This window comes from Corvus cornix, chromosome 2, assembly GCF_000738735.6.
Source record: "Corvus cornix cornix isolate S_Up_H32 chromosome 2, ASM73873v5, whole genome shotgun sequence".
Taxonomy (NCBI): Eukaryota; Metazoa; Chordata; class Aves; order Passeriformes; family Corvidae; genus Corvus; species Corvus cornix.
In genome coordinates this window covers 88,931,503-88,957,647 of record NC_046333.1, presented here as the reverse complement: position 1 = coordinate 88,957,647, position 26,145 = coordinate 88,931,503, and the positions used below count along the sequence as shown (strand labels likewise).

Genomic DNA, 26,145 nt, shown 5'->3' with positions numbered 1-26,145 from the left:
ATTTTCTTCTACAATAAATTCTGGAATCTACTAAGATGAAAAGATTTGTGCTCAATTAGAATTAATTAATTGCTCAAATTTACTTAATATGCATTCTTTTATCTGCTGATGCTTTATCTTTGCTCCTTGCAATGCTTGAGAATATGAAATAACCACAAAATGACTGCTGCTAAAGTGTGTATAGGGATTTACAAAAATTAGAGTGTAGTGGAAAAGAGGAGTCTTTATTCTTAGAGAGCTTCCATTCTGCATCTCTCGGAGCAGGGAGGCAGGGTAGTGAATGAAACTGTAGGTTCTTGCATTCCAATCTGTGTTGCTGATCCTTAGGAACACTGGTTTTTTAAAAGTGAAGGAAGACAGAAGGCAGCAACAATACTTAAGAGGCTTTCCAAGTTTAAATTCTGGCTGGAGAGATACATGAAGCTGAGAAATTGGTAGAAATTAAAGGAAACACAACAACATTGTTTATAGAGTGTCGTGATTGCTGTAAGTGTATGAATTGTGTATACTAGGTTGGTTGAATGATACCCAATAACAGCTAATAATGTCTAACAAAGGCTGTCTTATTTTTACTTACAGACAGGTACAATGGATATTTATTCTTTTGGATGAGAAAAGTTGCTGTTAGCCCCCTGACATGAAAACACTTCTGGTGGTACAAAGCTTGGGTCCTTGCTCCTTCGCTTTTGTTTGACCAGATGGAAGAGTGCTACCAGAGGTACACACACACAAGGAAGGGCAGCCAACAGCACACAGATGGCCTGTACCCAAGGTGGATAAACCTTCTCTTCTTTCCTGGGGAAGCCTTCCTGTGGAGATAAAAAAAGCAAGCAAAAGAAATAATTGGTAGGTACACTTAGATTTTGCTATGATTGCTATTTTCTTACACTGTTTAAGTAAGGGTAACAAAAGTTTTACTCTCAGTCTACAGTAGCATTCAGTAGCTGTGTCCTCTGCAAACCTTTCTTTTGTGTGTAGAGACAGCTGTAAATGTTTTACAGTTTCAAAGATGTGTAGCTGGAATTGTGACACATTCCTGGGGATATGGGGATGGCCCAAAGTGTTATCAAACCTTCACCCTCTCTTGGTTAAACTGTGTTCATCCTTGTTGTACTCAAAGCTTACCTGGTTTCAGCAATTACTGAGCATGTTCTTTGTCAAATAGGGAAGATATATGTCAGAGATTTTGAGGGAATGATGATAAAGCAATTTCTGCAAGTCTGTGGCTATGAGTTTATTTGGGATGATAGATACTTGATGGCATTTGTGGGAGACACTGCTGCTGTGTAATCCTCATATAGTTTAAGACCAGAATTGATCTTCAAACCCCTACACAGGGTGTATTTGAGAGGGATCAAAGAAACTGCAGTTGATGTGAGACAGTGACATCCGGATCAAATGTTCTCAGCATGGACATGCCTTTGTTGCTGAATTAACCAACATTGTTCTCAGACACTGCCTTTCTCCCTCCCTGTCTGCCAGTCAAAAGTACACCAGGGTCCCAGTGATACTGGTCTAAAGCTCTGCTCAGGCATTTGTTCTACCTGTGAACCCCCTGTAGGTATGGAATGTCTGTGACACATTTCACTTCAACACTTCTGAGCATCACACACATCCGTAAGAAATACGGAGCATGGAATATGTGGGACACCTCGAGAAGAGACAGTTTTATTATGTGTAACCTCTTTGCACACCTGAGCCTTCTCATTCTGAGCACTACATCACTTCAGACTGCATTCTAAGCAGTAGATAACAATGATCTTAAAGGATCTGGTAAGGGAGGAAAATAGGTAATTCTTGCTTTTATTAGAAGTTCTGAAAATATTTGAGAACATACATATTTAGGGTTCCAGGCTGTGTAGCTTGGAGGCTTCTGCATCTGAAGAGTAACAAAGGCCATGAAGACAGTTAGCAGGAGCAGAGGGCTAATAAACCTCCATGTGATGTGCCAGTAGAGATTGAGTTTTCGTCCAGTCATCCATTCCACATCTTCACTGAACCTTGTAAAAGAAGGCATGTTTATGATAATGTCATATCTAAAGTAGTAACAGTTTCCTTTTTTTATAATTTTCTGTAAGATGGAAACCAGCACTGTTAAATCTTTTCTATTCCATACCATTCTTTAATAACTTACTACTCGCTTGAGTAAATAATAATATCATTCAAGTAGGTCTTTATTGATCCATACCAGAGATGAATGACCAATTTACATTGGCAGTTTAATTACCTGAGCACCTAGTCTAAGGTTTTTAAGCATAAATAAATGATGATAATGTTGCAGTAGTTCTGTAAACTATTCAGATAGTTAAAATAAAAAGACAAAATTGCCAAGGAAACAAACATAGCATGTTAGGAAAAAGTCTCAGTTAACCAGCACCAAATCAAATCAGGTCAGGGGCAAAATTACTGCAACCTGAGTTTCATTTTTGTCTTAAGAGAAAAAAATTCCATAACTTCCCAACGTACCTTTTAATTTTATAGATGTATGCAACTCCAGTCACTTCAAAGAAAGCGATGACTAGAAGAGGCACTGAGCCTGCATATCTGTCAAAAATGTCAATCCAGTAACTCCCTGAACCCAGTGTAAAACTCAGAGCAATGAGGAAGCTAATTAGACATATTATACCTGAAGGAAAAAAGATATCTTTGTTACTGGAGTACTGAACTTGGTAGGTTTATTTTTGTTCTGAATTACTGTGTTCTTGTTCTAATAATTTTCATTCCCTCTCCCTCTATGGAGTTACAACAAGCTGTTTTCTCCTTAGAGGAGCTAATACCACTTCCCAAACTCAGTTTTCCCCTGTGTGTTGGCCAAGAGGCACCACTGTTGCAGGAGGAAGGCATTCATGTGACTCAGAGCATCCTTCAGTTGTTCATGCTTCCTTCCATCAGACAGCCTGGGCTGCGCTGTGCTGTGTCCCAGTGTTAATTTTTGACTGATGTAATGAGTTTCAAGTGCCTCATTTCTGTGCAGCCATAGGCTCAAAGCACAGGCAGGTGGCACCTTGGAAGTGTAATGACTCCCTGGATTTCTGCCCCCATTTCCTCAAAGAGCCCAGAGCCACAAATGTGTGTGTCCCTTATGTTCCAGCATGTATCATTCGGGTTTCAGCACACTTCAGCCAGTTCCTCTTTAGCTAAGATTTAGATCTGGGGTAATTGAGAGAAAAAGTGGAGAGGAAAGAAGGGAATAAAGGTATTGCTGGACACATGCATGGGCTACATGTCTTTCTAATGTGTTGCTAATTGCTTCTAACTCTGAGATGGCCTTTGGTTCATTTTTGTAAAATGTTGGCTCCAGACTTGTTTTTTTTTTTGAAGTTCACAATTGGAAGATCAATTTAAAAATAATATTGGTACCTCATGAAGTTGGGAATAAATTTGTTTCTACATGAAAATTTGTAAAATTAGGGATACAATTTAGATGCCACAGGAAGACTCTACAAAAGGCACAACAGCAATATTTCCCATAAGGATTTAAAAGGGCACATTTCAGAAATATTAATCCATTACTTGCAACTGCCAGAGATTTTTCTGGACCAGTTTCACGGTAAGATCTCTCAGACTCTCAATTGAGCCTGGTTCTTAAGGAGCAGGTTTTGTTCAGTAACCGTCTCTAGTTGAAAAGATTCCAGTTTTGGTGCCAGAACAGGATCATACACCTTTATCCCTCATTTTTCAAGTGGTAATTTTCTCCTTGGACATGTTCACAGTAAATGTGAAACTGTAGCAGCATAAACCTGGATGAAATAGGGGTGAATGACCCCTCTTACAGTGGTAAGTTTAAGAGCAGGTGGTTATGGCAGCTGATGTCACTGGGTGCCTTAAAGCGATTTGTATCAGTGTCAAAGGCTTAGGGGAAGACAAGGCTCATCCTGCTGTCTGCAACAGCTAAGAGTGAACTTGACTCCAGGACTAGCAATTTAACAAGCTTTCTCAGAGTGAAACAGCTTGATTTGCAATCTAATAAAAATGGCAAAGGCAATATAATATTGTCACCTGACAGCTTCTGCCATAACTGCTACCTCATCTCTCAGCTTATCTTCTGCAAACACAATCCACTGCCCTTACTTACACTGTGAGATTAAGCTGAATTAACCCTACAAATTATTAATTCCTCTATGATACTAATTAAGCAGTTAGTAGTTTGTGCATCTCTAAGGAAGCCAGCTGCTTTGAACAAAGCAAATACCTTACCAGATAATAGCTCTTTTGGTGCTGATTTAGGTATAATTCGAAGCTCCAGAAGAGGAGTGAAGACACCCTCAATGTTTCCAAACATGGAAGAAAGGCCCAAACTGAACAACATTATGAAAAACAGGATGGCCCAGGCCTGGGAGCCTGGCATGAGGATGATAGCTTGAGTGAAAACAATGAAAGCCAAGCCAGTTCCTGAGACACTCTGCAGAATTCACAAACAGATAGATAAAAATACACATTACAATGTCTTTTCTTGGGTATAAAGTAATTATAACACACAGCTGTCCTTCTCTTCAGTCAAGGGTGCCTGGGGCCTCTGTGGCAGCCAGCAGTTGAGAAAATGGGCAGTGGGGAGTTTGATTTTAAATATTCTACTAGAGATATCTAGGCTATCATAGAGCAGAATTTTAGCCTGCACAGAGAGATGGGTCCACAGTAAAGCAGATCAGAGTGATGTGATTGTAATAGCAATTGTTTTGCTAATGCTATCTTAAGTGTGTTTTTTAAAAATCTATGGTGTAGTAGCTGCTGGAAAGAAAGTGGTGTAAATAAGAATATGATTACCACTCTTAACACCAAGAGAATTGGTGAATCATTGATCTCAAAACCCCCCATAGCTTCCAAGGCAGAAAAGACTAATAGAAAAAAAGCCACTTTCAAACAAATTTCTTTTGATTTAGTCTCCCAAGGACAAGGATATTTAAATGTAAGCATTGAAAAATGCTAATGTTGCTATAATTTGGAAGTAAAATATTTCAAGCTGTAAATGAGAGATGGGTGCCATCAGAAGAAGTGAGGCAAAAGAAGCTGACTTGTGCCAGGGCTGGAATGTTGTCCTTGGATTTCTCCATCATGTGAGTAAAATGGCCTACTTTACCATCATTGTGCGTTAAGCGTGTCGTGCATTAGCACACTCTGACTGCTCCAAACAGGATCACTGGAGCAAGTGGAATGAGGTAGGACAAGTAAACAGAGAAGAAACATCTGTGTTTAGTGGTAGGGAAAATGTTTTAGGAGGGTTGGAAAATAAGGAGAGGAAGAAGATTGTGATGTATTTTGGTGGCAAACAGTGTACATTGTAATAGGTTTTTTGATACTTTCCTAAATACAGATTTAGGAGATTCCCGTTCAGCTTCCATTTTTTATCGTCTTTCATCTAGATGTGTTCCCCCTATTAGGTTTATTTCTGTAAACCAAACTAGGACTGAATCTAGTTCCCATGGTAGACTTCTGGTGGGAGCACCCTTGAAGATAAGTTTTGTGATAATAACATGTAATTTTGTTTGCCATAACAGACAGTTACACATGCAGACTATCCTACAGCAGTATTGTTATTTCAAATGTTGAGAAGTTGATTTGTTGCATGATTATGTGTAATATATCATTGCATGTAGAACAGAGTACATGTACTTACAAGAAAAAGGAAGATACCAATCCTGCTGCATAACTTTGTTTAAAGATTACTTACTGAAAGCACTTACGGTACCTGATCAAGAAATTCTTGAAGATTACAGCTTTTCAGTTTGAGTCCAGCAATTTTTTCTGGATATGATGAATTCAGAAAACTAATCCAGGATGTATAGTTCTGTCGCATGATGCTTTCTTCTGGAAGATCAAATTCATTGATGATACTGATAATATTCCTGCCAGAGAAGCCAACATATCATTAGTTTAAAAGTTTGCAGATGATGTGGCTGGAAAAGCTATGCCATGTATTCAGATGTTACTCAAAAGTTGTGTTTACTTTCTGTGCTGCTATTTACAGTATAAGGGAAAATATTAGTTGACAGCTTATATATAAAGTAGTAGAAAATATTCAGACTGTTTAATGTTGTCTCTTTCAGACAAAAACTCCAAGTCCTTTGTGCAGATGCAGTCTGTAAAACATTTTTGTTTTATCAGGTCTCCAGACCATTTCCACTACTTGTATTAATAACTTAGGGAATCTGGTGAAACAGAAAAAGGTGGTGTTTTTTTACTTCTGATGTTAACCTGAGAGTAAAGTGAAAACCTTGATGCACTACTTGGAATGGGTTGTTTTATAATTTGTCTTTCTTACAAATGACCATCCTTGACTCAGTGCCATAGTACTTTATATTTTTACATTAAACTTCTCTATACAGATGCTTTTCCTTTCTAAAGAAAATAAATCCTCTAAATGCATGTTTTTCAAATAACACATTATCACGTTATCTATTTAGGCAGTGAAACCACAGTGTAACTTTGGGAACACAACTTTCTCACCTGTCCAAGCAGTCCCAGTAGGCTGTGGTTGCTTTAAACCCCAAAACAGAAAAGACTGGGATGGAAGCATAGAGGGATGTCATGCTGTTCACAATTGCTACTGTCACAGCATCCTTTTCACAGTCATTTCTAGAGATAGCATTCAAACAAGTGAAGTGATTAAAAAAGGTAGGTTTTTTATCTGTGATTCAGTTATTTCTGCAAAGTTGTTCTTTTTTTTCTTTAAATTTCTTCTCTCCCTCCTTCCCCCCCCCCCCCCCCGCTTCTGTTAGAAAATCTACCGCACCTTTTAGAAAGACAGATCCTTTTCCAAAGATCCTTTAGAAAAATTAAGGAAAGAGTTTTGAAAATTTAAAGAAATTGTACAAAATGCAGCAAGAATTTAGCCAGCTTGTAAAAGTTGTAGTTCTACTTACTTTGTTGGATTGTAGCTCGCGAATGCAATAAGCCCTCCAAAAGCCAAAGAGAGAGAGAAGAAAATCTGTGTAGCTGCATCAAGCCATACACGGGGATTTTTCAAAGTGTTCAGCTGAAATAATTGGAAAAAACGCATGTATTAGGCTTAAACTAAAACTTCATTTTCTCTTGCAATTCTTATAGCTCATCTCTTATTTCACTTCTGAAATTTTGAGTTGTGTTGCCATCTAAATACTCTGAAAATGGAAATAGGTACTAAACAGGTCAGTAAAACAGGTGTTTTCAAGGATATTATTGAGGCTATTTAAATGTGTGCAACAATTATAGAATCTTTTTTATTGTGCACCTCTTCTGTCTGATGATAAAAACGTGGTTCTAAATGATAGACACTAAGAACACAATAGGGACAATACATTACATTCTTCCTCAATTTCTTTCTTTTATTTAACTCACATACTTGGTAGCCTACAGTTAAAGCATATTATCTTCCTAAAGCTATATAAACAAATACTAAACCGTAATTGTTTTAAGACAGAAAGTGATTCTATAGCTTTTAAAATTTGCTTAAAAAAATAATTCAATAAAAACAACTAAAAGCCCAAGCAGACAAGAAGAGAAGTCTCATTAGAACAGCACCTGAGATTCAAAGTGCTGTGAAAACAGCAATAAAAGATAAAAAGGCAACATAGGAAATACAAGGGAAAAGGAGAAACTGACAGTGAAATTTGAATTTTGATGTAAGGACAATGTGATACAGGAGGTTAACAAACAATGATTGTTGGATTACAGAGAATGTTAAGCAGTTTTAAATAGCTGCACTAAGGAATCTTGCCATTGAAATCAATAAAAAAGAGAGAAAACATAAATAATGCGCAAAATGTAAATGTGATCAATAAATATTACTTTCCTGCAGAAACTACAAAGTGGTGTGTTATATTCATACCCTACCAGGTGAATTGCTTTCTGATCCATTATCAAGGAAGGGGAATAGAAATGTTAAGAGTGTTTTAAAAGCCACATCGTTCAAAAGTGATACTGGGGCTGTAGAGTATTTTCACTTTGTTTTACAACAGTCTGAGTCAAATCTGCATCCGAGCCATGCAGGATGACTTGTGTGTTTTGTGTCTGTGTGCCTGTGCTAGTGATGCTAGTCCATAACTGGGAACGTCTGTGCGAGTGAGAGGCATGTATCCCAAAAGACCACTCATAGCATTTTGGGTTTCTCTGAAGCTGCCTGAGCTTGAAGAGCAAGAATAATGGGTCCACCTCAGTGTGGATGAATGCAGGCAATGCCACTACTGCAGGTGCTCTCTCCACAGGGATTACCAGTGTTTGACCCCAGCAGAACTGGTGTCACCTTTTGTACAACACAACACAGCAAGCAGATACGTGGAAGCATTGCTGCCTGAAATGCTTCAACAAAGGCAAACCCTTCTAGAGGTTTGTTTTGAAAGATCATAGTCAAGCCCTCAAAGACTAGAGTGCTCACTTGACAGGACCTTGTGCAGGTTCTGTTGCGGTGCAGAAACTTGGCATTCATGTGGCTGTGTGGCCTTCACACTTTGATTAAGTGCTGCCAAGTCAGGTGGTGCTGACACATGCGTCTCTTAAAAGTCTGGCTTTCTGACTGGGGAACTTTGGCAAGTGAGTCTGGAGGTAGTTTAGACTGGTACTAGGTAGAGTGCATTTATTGGCTCCAAAAGATACAAATCAACCCCCAAACTTGAAAGATAAGGGGCATGCAAGCATGTCATGGCAATGTCATTATCTGGTCTTCAGCAAATTATTGAAAGTGTTATTTTATATTTGTATGGCATGCAGATTTTATAAGCATATCTTCAGAAGAAAAAATGTGCTGATGCCAGAAACATGTGGATGAAGATATACGGTCAGAGTGTTAATGAATGAACAGGGGAGTAAGGAGGAAAGGAAGTATAATTGCTCCCTCATGAGTGGTAAGGTGTCTGATTTCTTGAATATGTGAAACACAGAATTAAAAATTACTGGGGTCCCTGTGACGTGTAATTTTGGTGTAAAAACACCTGATGCTTTTGCCATAAGCAAGTGGCCAACACGCAATACCGCACTTAAGGTAGTGTTTTTGTTCTCCTTAATACCAGAAACAATATGGATGGACCAGATACCTTGAAAGGTGCTTTAAGTGTCCATGTATAGTAACATAACTGCAAAAGAGGGGAAAGTTACAAATTGTCTCTGTGAATAGAGGATTTGAGGCCTGTGCTGCCTTTTTTTTTCTTGGCCATTCTCACTCCTTGTTAAATAGCTGTTGAATTCTGGGCACAGGCAGCAGTTGCCAAGCCAAGTTCTTGGAATTGTGCATTGACAGAGAACCCCCAAATATTTACGGTCTCTGAAGCTCTTTCAAATGTGAAAGAGACTGGAGAAGGAGACATTTGTATTCCTTGGGTGACACAGGTGTCCACTGAAGCTGAACCATGCAGACTGTTGCTGATGTTTGTTGGAATCTCTTTTCTGCTGCCTCTGGTTATTTACTTTTCCAAAAACCTTTCCAAAGGTCTGTTCCAGCTCCTCTGTGGCATCATTGTTGTAGAACTTCTGCTTTCCTCTCAGGTGTCACTTCAGGATTTTTTTGTTTTCTTGGCAGCTTCATTTTCCAAGTAACCAAGAATTTTGAGAAGGTGAATAAATCATCAGACTTCTCTATGTCTGAAAGTCAATGAAAAGAAGTAGTCATTATTTGGCCTAAAATTTAGGGTGTGAAAGTGTGTTAGATGGCACAAGCTGATTATATATTTCTGCATGAAAATAAAACCATCGCCTTGCATAATTAAAATTTGTATTCATGCTATTATTACTTGTACTTATTAACAAGAACTAAAATACAAATTTGGAAAGTGAAACTTTAAAAATTGTGGTTTAGAAAAAAATAATTAAATTCAGTTGGGTGATTATGATGTTGAAACTGGATAAGATGGTACTTTTTGTGCAAGATAGTATTTTCTTTCACAGATGTTCAAAAGCAACACTGAGGTGTCACAGTTACCAGATAGTGAATGTGGCAGCTGTTACAGAGAACTACAATTTCTGCTACACTGCAGAGTTAGAAAGAAGTTGGAAAATACTGCCTCCAATTAGGGAAGGATGTCAAGAAGGTTGATTTTATTTATTTTAAAAGTAAGCTGAAACAGACAGTAGGTGATCTAATTCTTACTTTATTTTGCTAAAACTTTTCCTGCAAAAAGACAGGAAAATAAGAAGAAAACAGCACACACTTAAGAAATATGCTTTACAGTTTTGTAAACTGATGTGGCCTGGGTGGGCCAAGTAAATCTGTGCCAAAAAACCTAACAGCCCTCCTGTACAACTCACTTTGGTACATCCCTGTGGAGAAGTGTAAAAGAAGAACAGGTGTTTGCTCACAGCAGGGGTGGGAATAGGCCAACAGCAAAGGCAGTACTGGTGCTGCACACTTGTGGGGTAGGGGGACAAAGAGAGGAGGGCACTGTTGAAGCTGTGTGCTTACTGTCCTTTTGAAGTCCTTGAAGTGCAACAATCCTCCATAGCAATTGGTAGGTTAGTTGAACAAAGCCATCTCTGTCTTACACTAACTTTCTGTGCAATACCAACACCAATAGCAGATACCACTTACCAGGCTGTTTCACCAGCTTTTCCACATTTGTAGATAAGAGCATCACTAAAACCATCTTCAGATGTCCTTTCAAGGATGTCCCCAGGATCTGCTTCCTCAAACCAGCTAACCATCAGCTGCTGGTTGACTGCAGGTAGATTTTCATTCTGACTTCTGTAGCCAGTGTACAAATCCATCTGTCTCTTTTACGGTGATCTGCTCCTCCTCAGCACTGCAATACCTCCAGGCTTTGTGAGTACACATAAATCTACTTTTCATCATTCAGTTCAGGATCACTGCAAACCAAGTCCCAGAGATGCCTGAGCTCTTCCAGAGAAACCCGACATCTTGGCTGAGACCAGAGCACAACAGGCCAAGGTGTGTTCTATTTGTCTTGCCTGAGCTGCTTTTTTCCCTAAGACATTGCACCAAGCTCTTACTGTCCTGTCTGGGCCCTGCAAAAATGCAAGTGTATGTCCTGATCTCCTGTAAAAACCAAGCTTGTCCTTCTTGAGTTCTGACAGCATTTACATGGATGCGTGTGCCACTGGGCGTGCAGCAGGAGGGATAAAAAGGTGTCTCATCTGAGCCTTCTCTTGCTCTTCTACCTTTCCAGCCTGGCATATAAAGCATTTCTGAGCTTCTTGGCTTTTGTTTTCTTCAATGTCTGTGTTCTTGTTGTAGGAAAGGAAAGGGAAAAACCCAGTGCTCCTGTGTTTGAAGCACTGCTGTGGCTGCAGAGGCAGTGGATGCTTGAGAATGTGTCAGTGGGTGCTGCTTTTCCTCTACACCCACCACTTTATGGAGCTTTTTAGCCATGAAGGCAGAGTTGTGAGGAGCCTACAGTGGATAGCAACCACTTAGTGGGACAGTTTGACTTTGCATTTGGGAATGCTGCCAAGGACAGTGTAGAAAAAGTCCTGAAATGGCCAGCATGTGGAGGGATCTGGAACTCCTGTCCATATGGGAGGATTAGAAAAATGGCAGAGAGGCTGTTCTCCAGCAGTTCTGTCTTTTAGGAAGAGATATGGGGAAGGGGAGAAAATCCTACTATGAAGAAACAGGGGCAGGAGAAAATGACTTCCAGCCTTCCAAAAAAAAAATCACTTTACAGTGTAATTCCTCAGTCATTCTCCTTGTGAATTCTTAAAAGACTAAAGCTGTGTAAATTCTGTAGCAGTGGCAGGGAAATCCCATCTTTCTCATGTACTTGTGAAGTACATCAGTTTCACTTACACGTTCAAGACTGAGGCACCCATACTATTCTTATCATTAATTTTCCAGTATTTTCTGATATGCTTACTACTGAACTGTTAAATTCTTTGCTGCTTCTTGTCTTGTGAAAATATATTAAAATACTAAGTCACTTCATCTCAGAAAAAGAGCTTAGCTGAGCTCTTGGATAGACATCTAAACCAGGAGTTGTTGGAAAATGAGCATACAGTATGAAATCTGAGGGGGAGTACAAGGAAAAATATTTCTAATACTTACATTAGGGGTGAAGAGGTAAAGCAGACCATCAGTGGCTCCTGGTAGAGTGAGTCCTTGAATAAGGAATATAGTCAGGACCAGGTATGGAAATATTGCTGTTACATAAATTGCCTAAAGTAAGGAGCCAGAAGACAGACAGTTACTGGCAATAACTTCAATAAATCCTATTTCAGTTATTGCAACATACAATCCTAATAATATTAGATCAGACAGCTACAGATGAATATGACCATCTTTCAAATAAGCAGGGTGTACTTTTACAGAATATATTTGTAACAAAATGGCTCTTAAAACTGTGTGAGGGAAGTCTGGTAGGGCAGAAGTTTTTGTGATGGGAAAGGAGAGAAGCATCATTTGAAGCCACCTGCACTGCTGTTCTCACTTCGTTGGATAAGGAGCACGCTGACTGGTGCTAGTGTGGTAAATGGGGAAGGCTTTCCTTGTGGTAAAAACTCAGTATCTGGAGGGCAAGGTTTCAAAGTGTGGGATAATCACTTCTCTACCCTTTCCATACCTTTCCCGTGGTTTCAATTCCTCGGATAGTGCAGAGATAGACAATTGCCCAGCAAGTCCCCAAGCACAAAATGAGCCACCACTGTAACGTGCCACTCTCAGCAATATCAGGTGTTATGTTCAAAGTTTTCCTGTACCAAAAATAATTTACTGCGGTGCTTTCATAACATTCTTCATTGAACCCTGAAAAAAAAAAAGTGGCAAGTGTTAGAATAAACTGTGGGCTGCAAAATCAAATACAGAGATGGACTTTCTGCAGTGTCTGTAATGTGCAGCAAGACAAACTCTCACAGCAAGCTGAGACTCTGAGACTTCCATGAGACCATCACCAGAGTATCACCAGCATTTTATACAGGGATAACTTCCTAATTCGAAACAGCGTCATACTCAGTGCAAGGTAAAATCTAAATTAATTGCAGTGAAAACTGAAATTTTTTAGCTGTATGGCTGCAAGTTGGTGGAGCCATAACAAACTTCAGGCACCTGAGGATACATCTAAGCCCAGGCTCCCCTGGCCATGTCATGGCCCTGTGGTGGGGAAAGACCCAGGCATTGGCTTCTTTGGTTTGAGTTTCCGGGACTTCTGTGAACAGGAACTTTAGGCATCTGCATCCAGGGGAGTGGGCATTCCACAGCCAGGCTCTGTGCCTGAAGAAAGAGGAACTGGGAACATGGCATACACCACAACCTGTGATGTCTAATTGTCTTCCTACTCTGGAACAGTCCTAAGGCCTCCAAAAGAAAGTTTAATTCTGCTGTGTTTCGGGTTTTTTTCTTAGCCTTTTACTCAGATGATATTTCTTGCTGTACCCTGGAACTTGTTCTCTCTCACACTCTAAAAAAAAATTTGAAAAATAGTTTTAAAAACCTGAGGCATTCTTCCTTATCCTGCTTACATACACTGTCTTACTTCTGTCTTACTAAAGGTTTTGTAATGGATAACAGGACTTGTTCTTTATTTTGTTTCCCGTTTTGAAGTCAAACAAAAGGACTCATGGACTTTCTGGCTATTGCTGTTCCTGTGAGGATGATGAATTTGAGTAGGCTGTCATGACTCTTGTACCTTTTTAACAGGAAATCAAACCAGGACTTGTGCACAACTCAGGACCAAATAAAGTGTGGCTTCTCAGAGTTTCTTGATTAGCCCAGAGTCTGATGTTTGTGATCCTCCTTTTGCTAGCAGTTGTCATGGAGGTGTACTTACCTGTTCTGTTTTCATTTAGAGGACAAACACTCCAAGGAAGAGGTTCTTGGAAGGAGTTTATGAAATACCACATCACCCAGGTTAAAACAGTGTTGTAGTATAAGCTCACCAGAACCGACACCATCCATGAACCAACTCCTGCAGAAAGCATAAGATCTCACTTCAGAAAAGCTTTGAAAAAAGTTATCAGTCAATCACAGAACTAGCTCTTAGAAGCTTGCATTTCCTATTTTTTCAAGATTTTCTTCTCCATCCCCCAACCCCATCCTGAGATTTTCCCATGAAAGTTAGGCATTTGTGTCCTCAGTAGCTAAACACTGGTGCACAATCCCCCAGATCACCAGTCTTGCTCTAGGAGTGCTGACACTCTCTCCTTACACAGAAGATTAAAGTTGAAATTGAAATCTTTGCTCTAGTATATAATCCGTTGTTTTCAACAATACCAGACAACTTTAATAGCAGAGGGCAAAAGAGACCAAATTTCTACAGTGTGCTGTCTGTAGCTGCATGAGACCACTCTTGTCCCAAATCATGCACCTATGCCCTACATTGGTAACTGTTTTGCTCCTGTGATGAGGAGGGAAGAATATAAACACCACCGTTTCTGCTTGCTTGCATTTTTGCAAAGGGAGTATGAACATGCCTAATTGTAGGAGATGGATTTAGCTGGAAGCACCACCTGCTGCTTGGTATTTCTTCCTTGTTGCCCTCTGGTCCTCTTACCCACCCCTTCTCCTCCCACACAGGCCCACAGGCAGGGCTGTTAGTGCCAAGCCCATTTCAGGCACCTGCATAAAGCAGGTCATGATCCTGCAGGGCTGGCTGAAGCATCCAAAAGTTTCCCCTTGCCCTCCAGGCACAAGGGTATTGCCTCAACCAGTAGAGACAATGCCTTAACCCCCTGATGGTGGCTGTTCTGGATCACTTTTTGCAGCCTGACAATGGACACAGGACACCAGATGTGTTTTTTCATGTATTTGATAAATAGAAAAGAATTGGCAGTACAGGACTGCACACCTGTCTGTCTGCTATGTGGATTGTCCCTCGTGCCCAGCTGTGTTGATAAAGTCCCTTCAATAGCCCCACCCTCTTGTGGAGGGGAGCTTTCCCAGGTGCTTTGGACTCTCAGGATCCCTGATTTCCTGTCTTTCTGTCCTCCCTAGAGTCTGACTATTCATGGACAGAGAAGACTGGGTCCGGGAGAGGCTGTGAGGGAAGAGCAAGAAGCACTGTGGGCAGGCAGCTCTTGTATGGCACCAAGGTGTGGTTGGAATGGGGCAGCGTTGAGTAGCAGAGCTCATGTTCATTAATCTCTCCACAGCAAAAGTTATTAGGTTGGCATTTCAGGCTCCTAAAATGAGCCTAAAATGTGCCTGGAGTAATGCCTGGTGAGAGCAATACAGAATTACAGAATCACAGAATGGTTTGGGTTGGAAGGGACACTAAAGATCACCTAGTCCTACCCCCCTGCCATAGACAAGGACATTTCAACTAGACCAGGTTGCTCAGAACCCCATCCAGCATGGCCTTGAATGTTTCCAGGGAAACCACCCCTCAATATCTCACCACCCTCATTGCAAAATATTTCTTTTTAATCCTAACACTCATTTCTTTTTATATCCTAAAAAACATCAGGCCCAGGTCTGTAGGAAGTGAGTGCTGGGTGGGAGCTGTCTGCAGTTCCTTGAGCTGGGACTGAAGAGATGTACCAACGCCTCCAAGGTAAGGAGAGATGGTGTTCCAGGCTCCGATGCTGCCCTTCCTCAGGCACTGCCCTAGGGCCAGCTCAAGATGTAGCAGTGGAATTCCTTCGAAGAGAAGAGCGATGAAGTATGGGATCAGGAAAGCCCCTGAAAAGACATTTAAGTGTGATTAAGCCACATGATTATCTGCATCTCACTGAAATTACTGGTTTATCACTAATCTGCTTTATGAGCCTAACAAAATCCTTGTAGGATGTGTTGAGAGAGGGATCATTGCTAGGGACACCTACCAAGTAACAGCTGTTGCTGGTAATTTTGGTAGTGAAAATGGGGGAGGAGGGACTGGGATGCTTGGCACTGCAGGACACTTCCCTCAGGCATTGCCACAGCCCTTTATAAGTAGTCTCACTATTTCAACCATTTCCCTTTCTTTTAAGCATCTTTTGTCCTCCTTCTCATAAAGCACAAGGGTTTGCCTGTCCCCTATACCCTCTGTTTTCTCTTCAGTGCATTGCTTCATTTCTTTTCTTAAAGCTCTCAGGCCTGTGCTCCTCTGTCCTGCACTGGAAAAACAGGATATTGTATACCCCAGGCTAGGTTATTGCATGAAGCTCAGCTCAGAGCACAAAGCCTCTGGCTAATGAAAAACTGAAAGCAAGGCTGAAGTTGTTCTCTGAGACATGTGAGCCATGAAACTTCTTTTCTTCTCAGTTTGTATCCTTTACGTCTTTTCTGTTTTCCTCACAACATGTCCCTTGGGCCAGAAGCAGCAGGTCCTGTTGGTTGCCTGTGGGAAGGGCCCAGTCCTACCAACAGCCTGGCTGGTTCCTGCTAAACTGTGTGCACTTTCCCCACCTTCCTTCAGAAGGGACACACATTTGGGTCTCCCTCCTTTTGCACAGATACTGATTTTTGTGAGAGCAGAAGTTTCATCAGTATGTTTATACCACCTGCCCAAACGTCCAATTAAATTGAAATGGTGGGATAGATTGAAGTGTATTGCCATGACCAACAACCACTGTGACCACAAAGTCTCTTTTCTCCAGGGCAACAAAGACAGAAGTCCTGCCTCAGCCACCTCCCAGTCCTCCTACAAATATGTACAGATTCTATGCTGCTTGTCTCTTTGTGAATAAACCTGCTTTGCCTCCAGACCTCATATCTGGGTCTGCTCAGCTCTGCTCTTCCAGCTCTGGAAACTTTCTTTATGCTTTCCTGAGAGAGAGGTGGGGGAATGCATAAGGATTTCTGGTCTCCACCTGGGATGGCGCCTGGGTTCTGCAATCACTGGCTATTTAGAAAGGCTGGGCAGATAAAATCTAATCTCTTGAGCTAGTGTTGTATTTCAATAACTTTGCTACCTCTTGCTAGGTGCTGCAATAAATACATACAACACCCAGAATGTTGTTGGATGGTTTAGCCTTTTATCAAGGTATGCATTGGAACAAAAATCACAAAGCTCTTCTCGGCAAAGAACTCTTCCTTAACTGCCAAACCTGGAAATGAATGTCTCACCTTAAGATCGCTATTCTTAAAATGTTTTTAACTGAGAAGCAGATTTGAAAAAGGAATCTCACAGTTAATTCCCAGTATGTTAAACCCTCAGTTTGAGGTCCCTTCCAGAAAAACCCAGTAACGTCTTGCCGTGCTCAGTCCTGTGTTATGTTTCAAACCTGCTGCAGTATTCCTCTCTACAGGACACTTGAGGGTGCCAGCCCAGCCCTCCTGACAGTCTGATGCCTTGGACTGTCTCCTGGGAAGAGCAAAATACTGAGGCAAGTGACCAGAGCGCTGCAGTACGGAGCACTCTACTTCTTCATCCATCTGCCTGGCCCTCCAGCAGCTCTGGGCAGCAGCTGTCTCACTGCTATCCATGCTGAGCCCTTGCTAGCAGAGCACTCCGTAAGAGACCAACCTATCTCTCATATCATATCTCCTGGGAAATAACTGTGTAATAATTAGTGCAAACTGTTATCTCTCTCCCCTTTTCTGTTTGCTAGTTGAACCACTGGCAGCAGAGCATGTTTAGACATTCTGCTGATAAAAGCATGTTTACTTTGTGCTGACTTGTGTGTATCTTCAGGCATATTTACAGCATGGCAAAACATAATGTCACACTTAGAAAAAAAGTACTGGTTTTCCATGAGAATGATATGAAAGAATCTGCTATCTGCAAATAGGAAAATATGGCAAAAGAATGGGTTAACAAGAAATGGTTTATGAAGCTAATGTTTCTCAAACCTAATTCAAGTAAATGGCTTGTAGTGTAAAATAAGTTTTTAGTTATTCATTCCTTTGGACTACAGTATTTTTATGCAAAAAGAAAAGAGGAAAAGAGCAGACAGTCTGCTGAAGCACTTGAAGCTTACTCTTTTCCACAATAAAATCCCCCACCTATAGAAAAACATGGAAAAACATTAACAGAAAGGTATCAGATATGGAATAGTGAGTAGGAACCCTCTAGCACTGTATAGTCGAGGGGTCTGTTTAATAGATAGAGGAGGATGTGCCAGAAGGCCAAATTTAAGTACCTTTTTAAAAAAATGTCATGAGAAATCTAACCATGGAGAAAGCAAGCAGAAAATCCAAGAAGCAGAGAACCTAAGACACAGTAGGTATCGCAAACCAGAGCATTCAAACACAAGCACAGCAAAACCCCAGCAGAACCCATATGATGCTTAGCACAGGCACAGCAGAACTTTGTAGATTTGGCTTCCGTGGGGCATAGAAAAAGGAAACTTTAGCAGAAAAAAATCATAAAGCGCAAGTAACAAATTATCCTGTGTCTGCACATTCTACCTAAAAAAACCAAAAAACCAAAAATGTTTAGGGATTTTTTTTCTCTTGAAAAGTGAAAAAGGAAAATGATAGTGATGAAGCATTTTTAAGTACTTTAAAAGCCTGAAGAAATGCCCATAAAAATCAAAAGTATTGCCAAAGCATGATTTAGTTGCATCCCTGGGGTGCAATGTAGGAAAATTTTAGTCTACAACATTCCTTCTGTCAGAAAGACACTGAAGATTCATAAAGCATCTATCCTGCAAGTAGATACACATGGTACTAAAAGTAGGTCAAGAGAAAAAAAACAAAACTCTTCAAAACTTACATGAGTTAAATGTTATTTTGGAAGGAATCCTGCACAAGGATATCACAAAGCTATGGAACAATCCCCACGCACATGAGAAGGCACAGAAGGCCTACAAAAGCTTTTTCAAATAAGGCTGTCACCAACTGCAACTGCTGCACTACTGGTAAGCTGGTGTCATTAACGAGAGAGTCCCAAGTGATGAGGAGCACCAGTGTTTAACACGATTGCTGAAGAGCCATTGGAGTGGAGACAGCTCCACAGTCATAGCAGTAGGCAAGAAAGGACCGGGTGCACTCGAGATACACAGAGGGCTTTTAGAACCTGACCCCTCGATTGCAATGCACAGGCAACTCAGGTCAGAAAAGCAACTGCCCAGCCATATCCAGCAAAGTGACACTTGAAGGATACAGCCTTTGTTATATCACCTGCACATGGCAGTCTGGGTGGGAAGTGCATGAACCTCTAGGCAGCCTGTGGAGAGCTGCCCATGCACCACGGGACAGAGAGATCAGGAGACTCCGGAAGGAGTGCGGTGTAAAGTTGGTTCTCAGCAAGCAGCAAAGCAGAGTGAAACAACCAGATTGGGTTTGTCACTTGGAAAGAGAGACCAGCAGACTGGACTAGTGGAAATGTAAAGCAGTTTGAAGTATCAGCCAGGTGACCTCCTAATCTACGTGTACCAAGACCAGCAGAAATCGATGGGCCTCAGTGAGAAGCAGAGAAGACCCAGTAGCTTTGCTTGATATTGGGATACTACATAAGACTTCCTAAATGGTGGGGAAAAACTTGCAAGAACTGATCCATATGTTCAATCTTGCATCTTAACTGGTGCCTGTGGATCAGCTAGCAGAAGAAAAGCAAGTGACTTGAAATGATTATCTAAAGATGCAACAGCACTTGAAAGGCCAGAACATGAATAATAATTTTCCTTCAGATAGAGATTTAGGAATAGAAAAAAATAATTATAATAAAGACTGAAATGACCTGGAAAGTGGAAAAATAGTAATTTGGAAAAAAATACATCTGTAGAGTCTGAAAAATTCAGACAGCACCTCTCAACGTGATAAAATGCACCAAGCATTTGGAGATCCACTTCATCAGTTCTTTTGGTAAATAGGAATGGTGATGGGTGCACTTTTCCAAAAGACTGAGAACTTCAATGGCAAGATACCTGTGATAATTTTTGCAGTTTTATGCAATAGGTGGTAACTACTTGTTCAGATACAAAGAAAAAGATATTAGCTATTGAAAGGGGATTTTCAGACCTGTCTGACTCTCTCCATGGGAGTTCAGCTAAGCAGTGTAGGATAGTCAACACAGCAAGGAATCACATCAAGACATCAGGTAGGAATAAAAGCAACTTAATCATGCTCAGCCCTCTCTCTAGAAAATAGCACTTCATGACCTCTTTTATGTCTTCTGCACATGCCTCAATATAGATGGGAATTATGAGCAACTCATATTTTATTTGTGCATTATGATGGCACTGATATTGCTTTGTAGGCCACATTACACGTCTTACTGACTCTGAAACTTGGCAGGGTTGAATTTCCCATGTAAATGACTATACCTCCTTGAGCAACAGTGAGGGAGCTAAGACCATGCCCAGAAGACCAAAGGGGCAATAGCCATTTCAAATGAAGATGGGTAACACCCAAAGATCACTCATAAAATAAGTTTGGTGAACTTCCCTGTGAAATGTGAAGGATGCAAGCAACCAGCACTCACATACAAGTATGCACTAACCTGAGCTGTAAAGGGCAATCAAATATAACAAATTTTGAAAGAATCAACTCCACATGTCACAGCTTTTCACCAAGGGTTCAAGCAGGGCATGTCAGCAAACCAGAAAATGAAGTTTGTTACTTTCTGTAACCCAATTTTTCTGTCAGAGAGTGAACTGTTCTGCTCTTCCCAACGTAATAGGTTTGTTTGAGTTGGTTTTGGTTTGTTTTTGTTGGGGTTTTTTTGGGTTTTTTTTTTACAGTGTCTTCCAGTTACACATTTTGTTCCTCTTAGGTTTTGTTTTTTTCCTTTTGAGGACACAGTGAACCAGGCATTTCACAGCACGTTGTAGTTAAAATTTGAGCAAAAGGTCAGGTAGGCTGTGGGTTATGAAAGTCTCTAAATGGTTGTCCCAGAAGTAAACAGTTGTCCCTTTTTAGCGTGACTGTAGTGTTTATGTGTATTTATTTTCCTAGAAAGAAACTGTATTTTATATTAAAGATATTTTTCAGTCATTTTATAGGCTCAGGCACTACACACATGATTAATACCCGTGGGTTAAGCAAGCAGGTATATATATATGACATATATATATATATATATATTTATAAATATATATACTAGTTATAATCAAAAGCCCACTGCAGTCATTTCTAGTTAGAACTGGGTTGGTTTCTCTTAAGTATACTCATATGTATGACTTGTTAGTGTCTCAGTTTTAAGTGACAAACTCTATACTGGGCTATTTAGAGACTTCTTTTCAGTCCCAGTTACCTGGGAACATTTGTGTTTGTCTCCACTGACTGTGGCAAACAACCTTCATACCCATTAGTCATGAAAGGTAAATAACTAACTTAACTCAGGCAATAAATCCAAATAATCAGTAACGGCAGCAGGTGATAAATGTCAGCAGAACTGATATTATATTAGATCTGAGTTACTGAGTAACGCTAATGTGCGATGAATCAGGGCCAGAGGTCTGATGGGAACAGCTGACATGAGACAAATACACAAGCCCTTGTTTTCATCTCTCGTTTTTGAAGAGATGCAGAAACAAGGATATCACCTACCCCAGCAGCCATTCAGCCTTCAAGCATGTTTATGCCATATCCATACCTGGTTTCACCATGCTTGTAATTGTGGCTGCAGGTGTAAAGCCATGGTGCCTCTCAGGGCTTCCAGTTAAACACAGTGCTGTTGGTCTCTCCCTTGTGCACATCTTTACATGCACACATGCAGGATTTATGCTCCAGTGCCCCTGAAAATCTATTGGGCTTTTGCACCTGAGTTGTTTGCTTTCAAAAATGCAACCCCAAACCATGTCACTGCCTTAAGTTAACAGCAGAAAATGCAGCTGCCTTATGCGCTGATGTAAATGCAGGAGCTCTGTCTTCTCAGTGATCTTCATAACTCTTTTCCATAATTTCATAACAACTTTTCCAATGCCAGCTTTCTAGGATAACTTATTCACAAACCCCAGAGCACCCTGTTACAGAGCCCATCCTGCTACTGAGCTCTTCTAACCATATATTGAAGCCCAGTGACCAAACACTGGCCGCACATCCATATGTTGACCTTAATTCACCACTGTCTTGTGCCACTCCTGGTGGTGATGCAAAGTAGCTGTTTGCCACTAGTGAGTCTGGTGGCTATTTTAAACTGGTTTTTCACTGGCAGCATTACTACTCAGGGAGCAAAGGAGCAATACAGCCCTCATCCCTGCAGCATTTTCCTGTTTTTATTACCTTTAAACCTGCTCTACCCCCTGTCTTTTTTGTCCCTACAAGTTCAAATAGAGTTTTGGAGCTGGATATGCAAGCAAGCAGACTTTCTGAGCACTGTTTTGTCCATAAGATAGGTCACCTCCTTGCAGTTGGTCTCATGCTTCTCTTGGGGTGGTGAGGTCTGTAGGGTAGGGATGCAGGGGACCCCAGAAGGGAGGATGGAGGGCAGAGATCAAACCTCAGGAGCAGATGAGCATCGCTGTCTTCTGAAGTGAGGCTGGGATCTGAAGATGTTGAAACACCACTGGCCACAGCTGGCCACAGAGAAGCAACCATTGGTGCTTCACAGGAAAGTGTGAGAGCCTTTTTATGGCCAGTAGAACAATATTTCATCTTAATCCCAATTTTGCACAAATTTTGTGCAGCCTCACGCAGCTGGTGGCTCCAGAGGCTGCTCTGTGCAATGAGATGTGTGGAGGAGCTGCATCTTGCTATGGCCTTGCCTGGGAGTTTCAAACTTTCCACTGAACACTTTGTGTTAATCATGCATTACATTACAAAAATATCACATTATGTTTGCTTTATTATGTTATTTGTTAATCCTGAATGCTTTTTCCCTTGCTTTCCAAGATAGAAAGGCCACCTGGGTTGCTGTGGAATATTTGACCTAAAGCTCCTGCTCCAGAAGAACTTTTTCTTTGCAGGACTCATGCCATACGTGCTATGGGAATGTCTCTCTAAAGATGTTCATCATGTCTCATTAATGTCAGTATAATTAGTTGAACTGACAGGTTTTTTCCCAGTAATTCCCATGGACAAGTGCAGAGAAACTGTGCACTCATGACTTTCTAGCCACCCAGTTATGGCACTTTTCTGCAGGAGTTTCACTGGGTGTCACGTCTTGTAAATAAATAATGGGAACCATTAAGTGTCTTGGGAGGAATCTAACCTACTGGTTCTTGTCTTTTCTTATTTGTATTTGTGTAACTGTAACTCTCAGCTGTTACATATTCAGCCTTAAAAAGCTCCTTGCCACCAAAATAATTTCCATTTTCTTGTTTATACACTATGATAAACATACTCTTCAGTTTTCAACTTCATCACCTAAATAGATTGAATTCTCAAGTTGTTTCTTGTCCCAGAAGTTTTCCAACCCTGGAATAATTGCTGGCACTTTTCTGCATTTTGTCTAATTTTTAAAGTTGACTTTGAAAAGTGGACTTTCAGAAAAAGTCAGGGGTTCAGAAGTTGTCTTACTGTAGGAAGCAGTATCTCTACCTACTTCCTAGTGCTCTGCCTATATCTGCCAAGATTCTTTCTCTTGATACAACCTGCTATAGCTCATTCATCGAGCTACTTACCAGAGTCCCTAAGTGGCTACTTCACTCTGAAACACCTTCCATTACAGGCAATATCCATTCTTGGTTCCTTAGATGATTGAAATATATGTAGTTCATCAAGTAATACAGACACCTTAGTAAAACAAACTTGGATGGGATAATATTTTCTGTCATTTGACAGTTTCTCCAGGTGTGAATTTTTGGTTTCTCAAATTAATTGCAAGATAACAAATTAAACTAGGCTGAAACAATTTGTTCACTCTTCTTTAGACAGCTTACCAGAAGATTTCAAAAGCTTTTGTGGTCAGTGAGTTTTCAAGTACTCTTTTCTGATCCATTTATATTTACCAAATTGTCTGCTTCTAAAGCAATTCCTTGTGGAACTGCTGCCCAGGCACAGGCTTAGGCAGCTGTCCATGACACCTGGCAGGCTCCTGTTGCTGCTGCATCAGCTGAGCATTTTCAACAGCCTCACAGACAACCAAAAGCACAGTTTAGTTTTGTACAGTGGTAGTTCCAGATGATGAGGTAGCTCCTAAGAGCATCAGAGGAGGGTGGGGAATGGCTCACTCACCATCCCAAAAGGAGGTTCGGTGGCCATTTTTCTAGGGACCAGTTCCCTCAGGCCTCCCCAGGACTTCTCCTTAAGGTAGCCAGCTGCAGGTTCATTTTCCTGCTTTCATTGGGACTGTAGTAGCAGTATAAAAACTTTAACATTAACATAGATTTTCTCTATCATCAGTCTGGTCAGCATCAGCCTGGTCTTCCTAAATGAATGTATCATTTTATAATTAAATATACTTCTATAGAAAAAGCTAATTAACCGGTGCAAAACATTAATGAGAACTAGTGTTTTTTAAAAAGTGATATAACTGATATAAATGATGTAATTTCCATGCCCACCAGAAGTTAGTACAGTTGTATGAGAATTGCAGTTCAGTATTTTGGCAAAGCCCCGCTCCAACCTTACCGCCTCCGTGTATCTGACACAAGTATGGAAATCGCCACACGTTCCCCAAGCCAACAGCAAATCCGATACAGCTTAAAATATACTGGAACTTATTGTCCCACTTGGGTCTGCCATCTTCTTTAGGGATTTCAGGTGTTGCTGATAAATCTTTTGACATTTTAATGAAATATCCTTGGCTCCTTAGCCCCTTTCCCTAAAAATGGGAAGATGCATCGAAACCTGTCTCTCCTACAGGTTTTATGCGGGGTGACAGAAGGATCTTGGAAGAGGGGTGGAGCTTTCTTTTCATCTGATGCAAAGGATTGTGGCATTGCCAAGGCTGCAGTTTAAAGACAAAACCAGGAATTATTATTATGTAGAGAGTTACCACTCTTGCCTCTTTTGCAGCTCCTTCTATAGTTAGATATCTTGGGAATATGTTGTTAATGGGTAACTCAGGATCAAATAGGTTTTTATTTTCTGTTCTTATGTTCTCAGACTCTGCCAGAGAAGTGTGATGCTGAATATAATTAAAAAGAAACCTTTGCAGCAGACTAATTAAAATTGTAAAAATACTTGTAAAAATCTGTGGATTAAATATTGGCATTTCCTTTCTTAGTTTATTAATAGAAGTAAATAAATGAAGGCATCTTTTTCAAATGCAAAAAGTCAATTAGAAAAAAAGCCAAGAAAAATTAGACCTTGTATTTTCAGACATTAGCATTTGGTCCATTTTCACAATAGTTGCTAGAAGTTAATCACTTCCCACCTGTCAATGAATCCCCAGTGACTATTTTTATTATTCATTAAATAGTTACTGATGAGTGCAAGAGCTGAATGCTTTCCTTCTATTGAAAGTATGTGGGAATATTTTTCTGTTTTCTTTCGGTCATGCCAGGGTTTTGCTTGTGTGCATGCCAAATCAGTTCACACAGAGCAGCCAGTAAGCTTGCTTGCTTCAGTAAATCAACACTTTATGCCTGGATTCCCCTCTTGAAATGGGAAGAGCTTCTCAGTGAAGGTGAATTGTTTTCCCCAAAATAAAAGCCCTGCTCTGCAGCTAATCACACAAATCAGGTTGCAGATCATCCAGCCAGAAGCTGGTTTCAGATCAAGGCTACATGGCTATCCCTAGACTGTCACAGCTGATCTGCTTACAGCTCTGCAATTATCCAGACTCATAGACAGAGCAATCCAACCTCCCAGTCTCTTATCAGGGTTGTCTCACAGGTGGTTTGGCAGCACTTGCACAACGTCAGTGCTACCAGGGCACACACCACCATCACTCCTTCCTCTGCTGCTCTTCTAATCAGGAGATGCCTTGAGCCGGGTTTGGGCCCTTCCAGCAACACCCTGAATTCCACACCTGGCACCTGCAGCCAGCCGCTTCACACATGGTGTTACTCATTCTTGGTGAGCTTTTATATCAGCAGGAAAATCCAACAAAAAATGTTCTTCCCATTAAAGGGCAATATCTTCAAATAGTTTAAATAGTTACTTACATTAATGTAATTTTAAAAAATTGAAAATTGAATGTAAATGAATTTAATCATTCAGATTCTCTGGAATGAGTTGCCCAGAGAAGCTGTGGATGCCCCATCTCTGCAAGTCTTCATGTCCAGGTTGGATGGGGCTTGGAGAAACCTGATCAAGTGGAAGGTGTCCCAGCCCATGGCAGGAAAGTTGGAACTGGCTAATCTTCAAGGCCTTTTCCAACCCAAACCATTGATTCTATGATTCCATGCAGTACACATGTAATGCCTGGTACTTTACTCTCTATTTAGAGCAGATAGACTACACTAAAGATACATTCTGGAGTAAATATACCCTAAGTATACCTATTTCTTTTAAGAGAGTGTTTCAATTACAATCAGTATGAGGGTGTAAATTGGATCCATTCTTGTTCCAAAAGGTGGGTGTAGGAATTGCTGCAAGGT

The 26,145-nt window shown here is 40.7% G+C and overlaps 1 protein-coding gene across 1 annotated transcript; it reads right to left on the bottom strand.

The window, feature by feature from the left end:
- Nucleotides 1–596: 596 nt before the first annotated feature.
- LOC104685844 (sodium-dependent neutral amino acid transporter B(0)AT3) lies at nt 597–24,386 on the bottom strand. The gene is made up of 12 exons (XM_010393892.3): nt 24,230–24,386; nt 15,389–15,529; nt 13,680–13,817; nt 12,477–12,658; nt 11,963–12,073; nt 6,861–6,973; nt 6,445–6,573; nt 5,687–5,843; nt 4,198–4,402; nt 2,467–2,626; nt 1,838–2,000; nt 597–809 (listed from the first exon to the last, which is right to left on the bottom strand). The coding sequence occupies exons 1-12, from the start codon at nt 24,384–24,386 to the stop codon at nt 597–599; spliced, it is 1,869 nt and encodes a 622-aa protein (XP_010392194.3).
- Nucleotides 24,387–26,145: the final 1,759 nt, after the last annotated feature.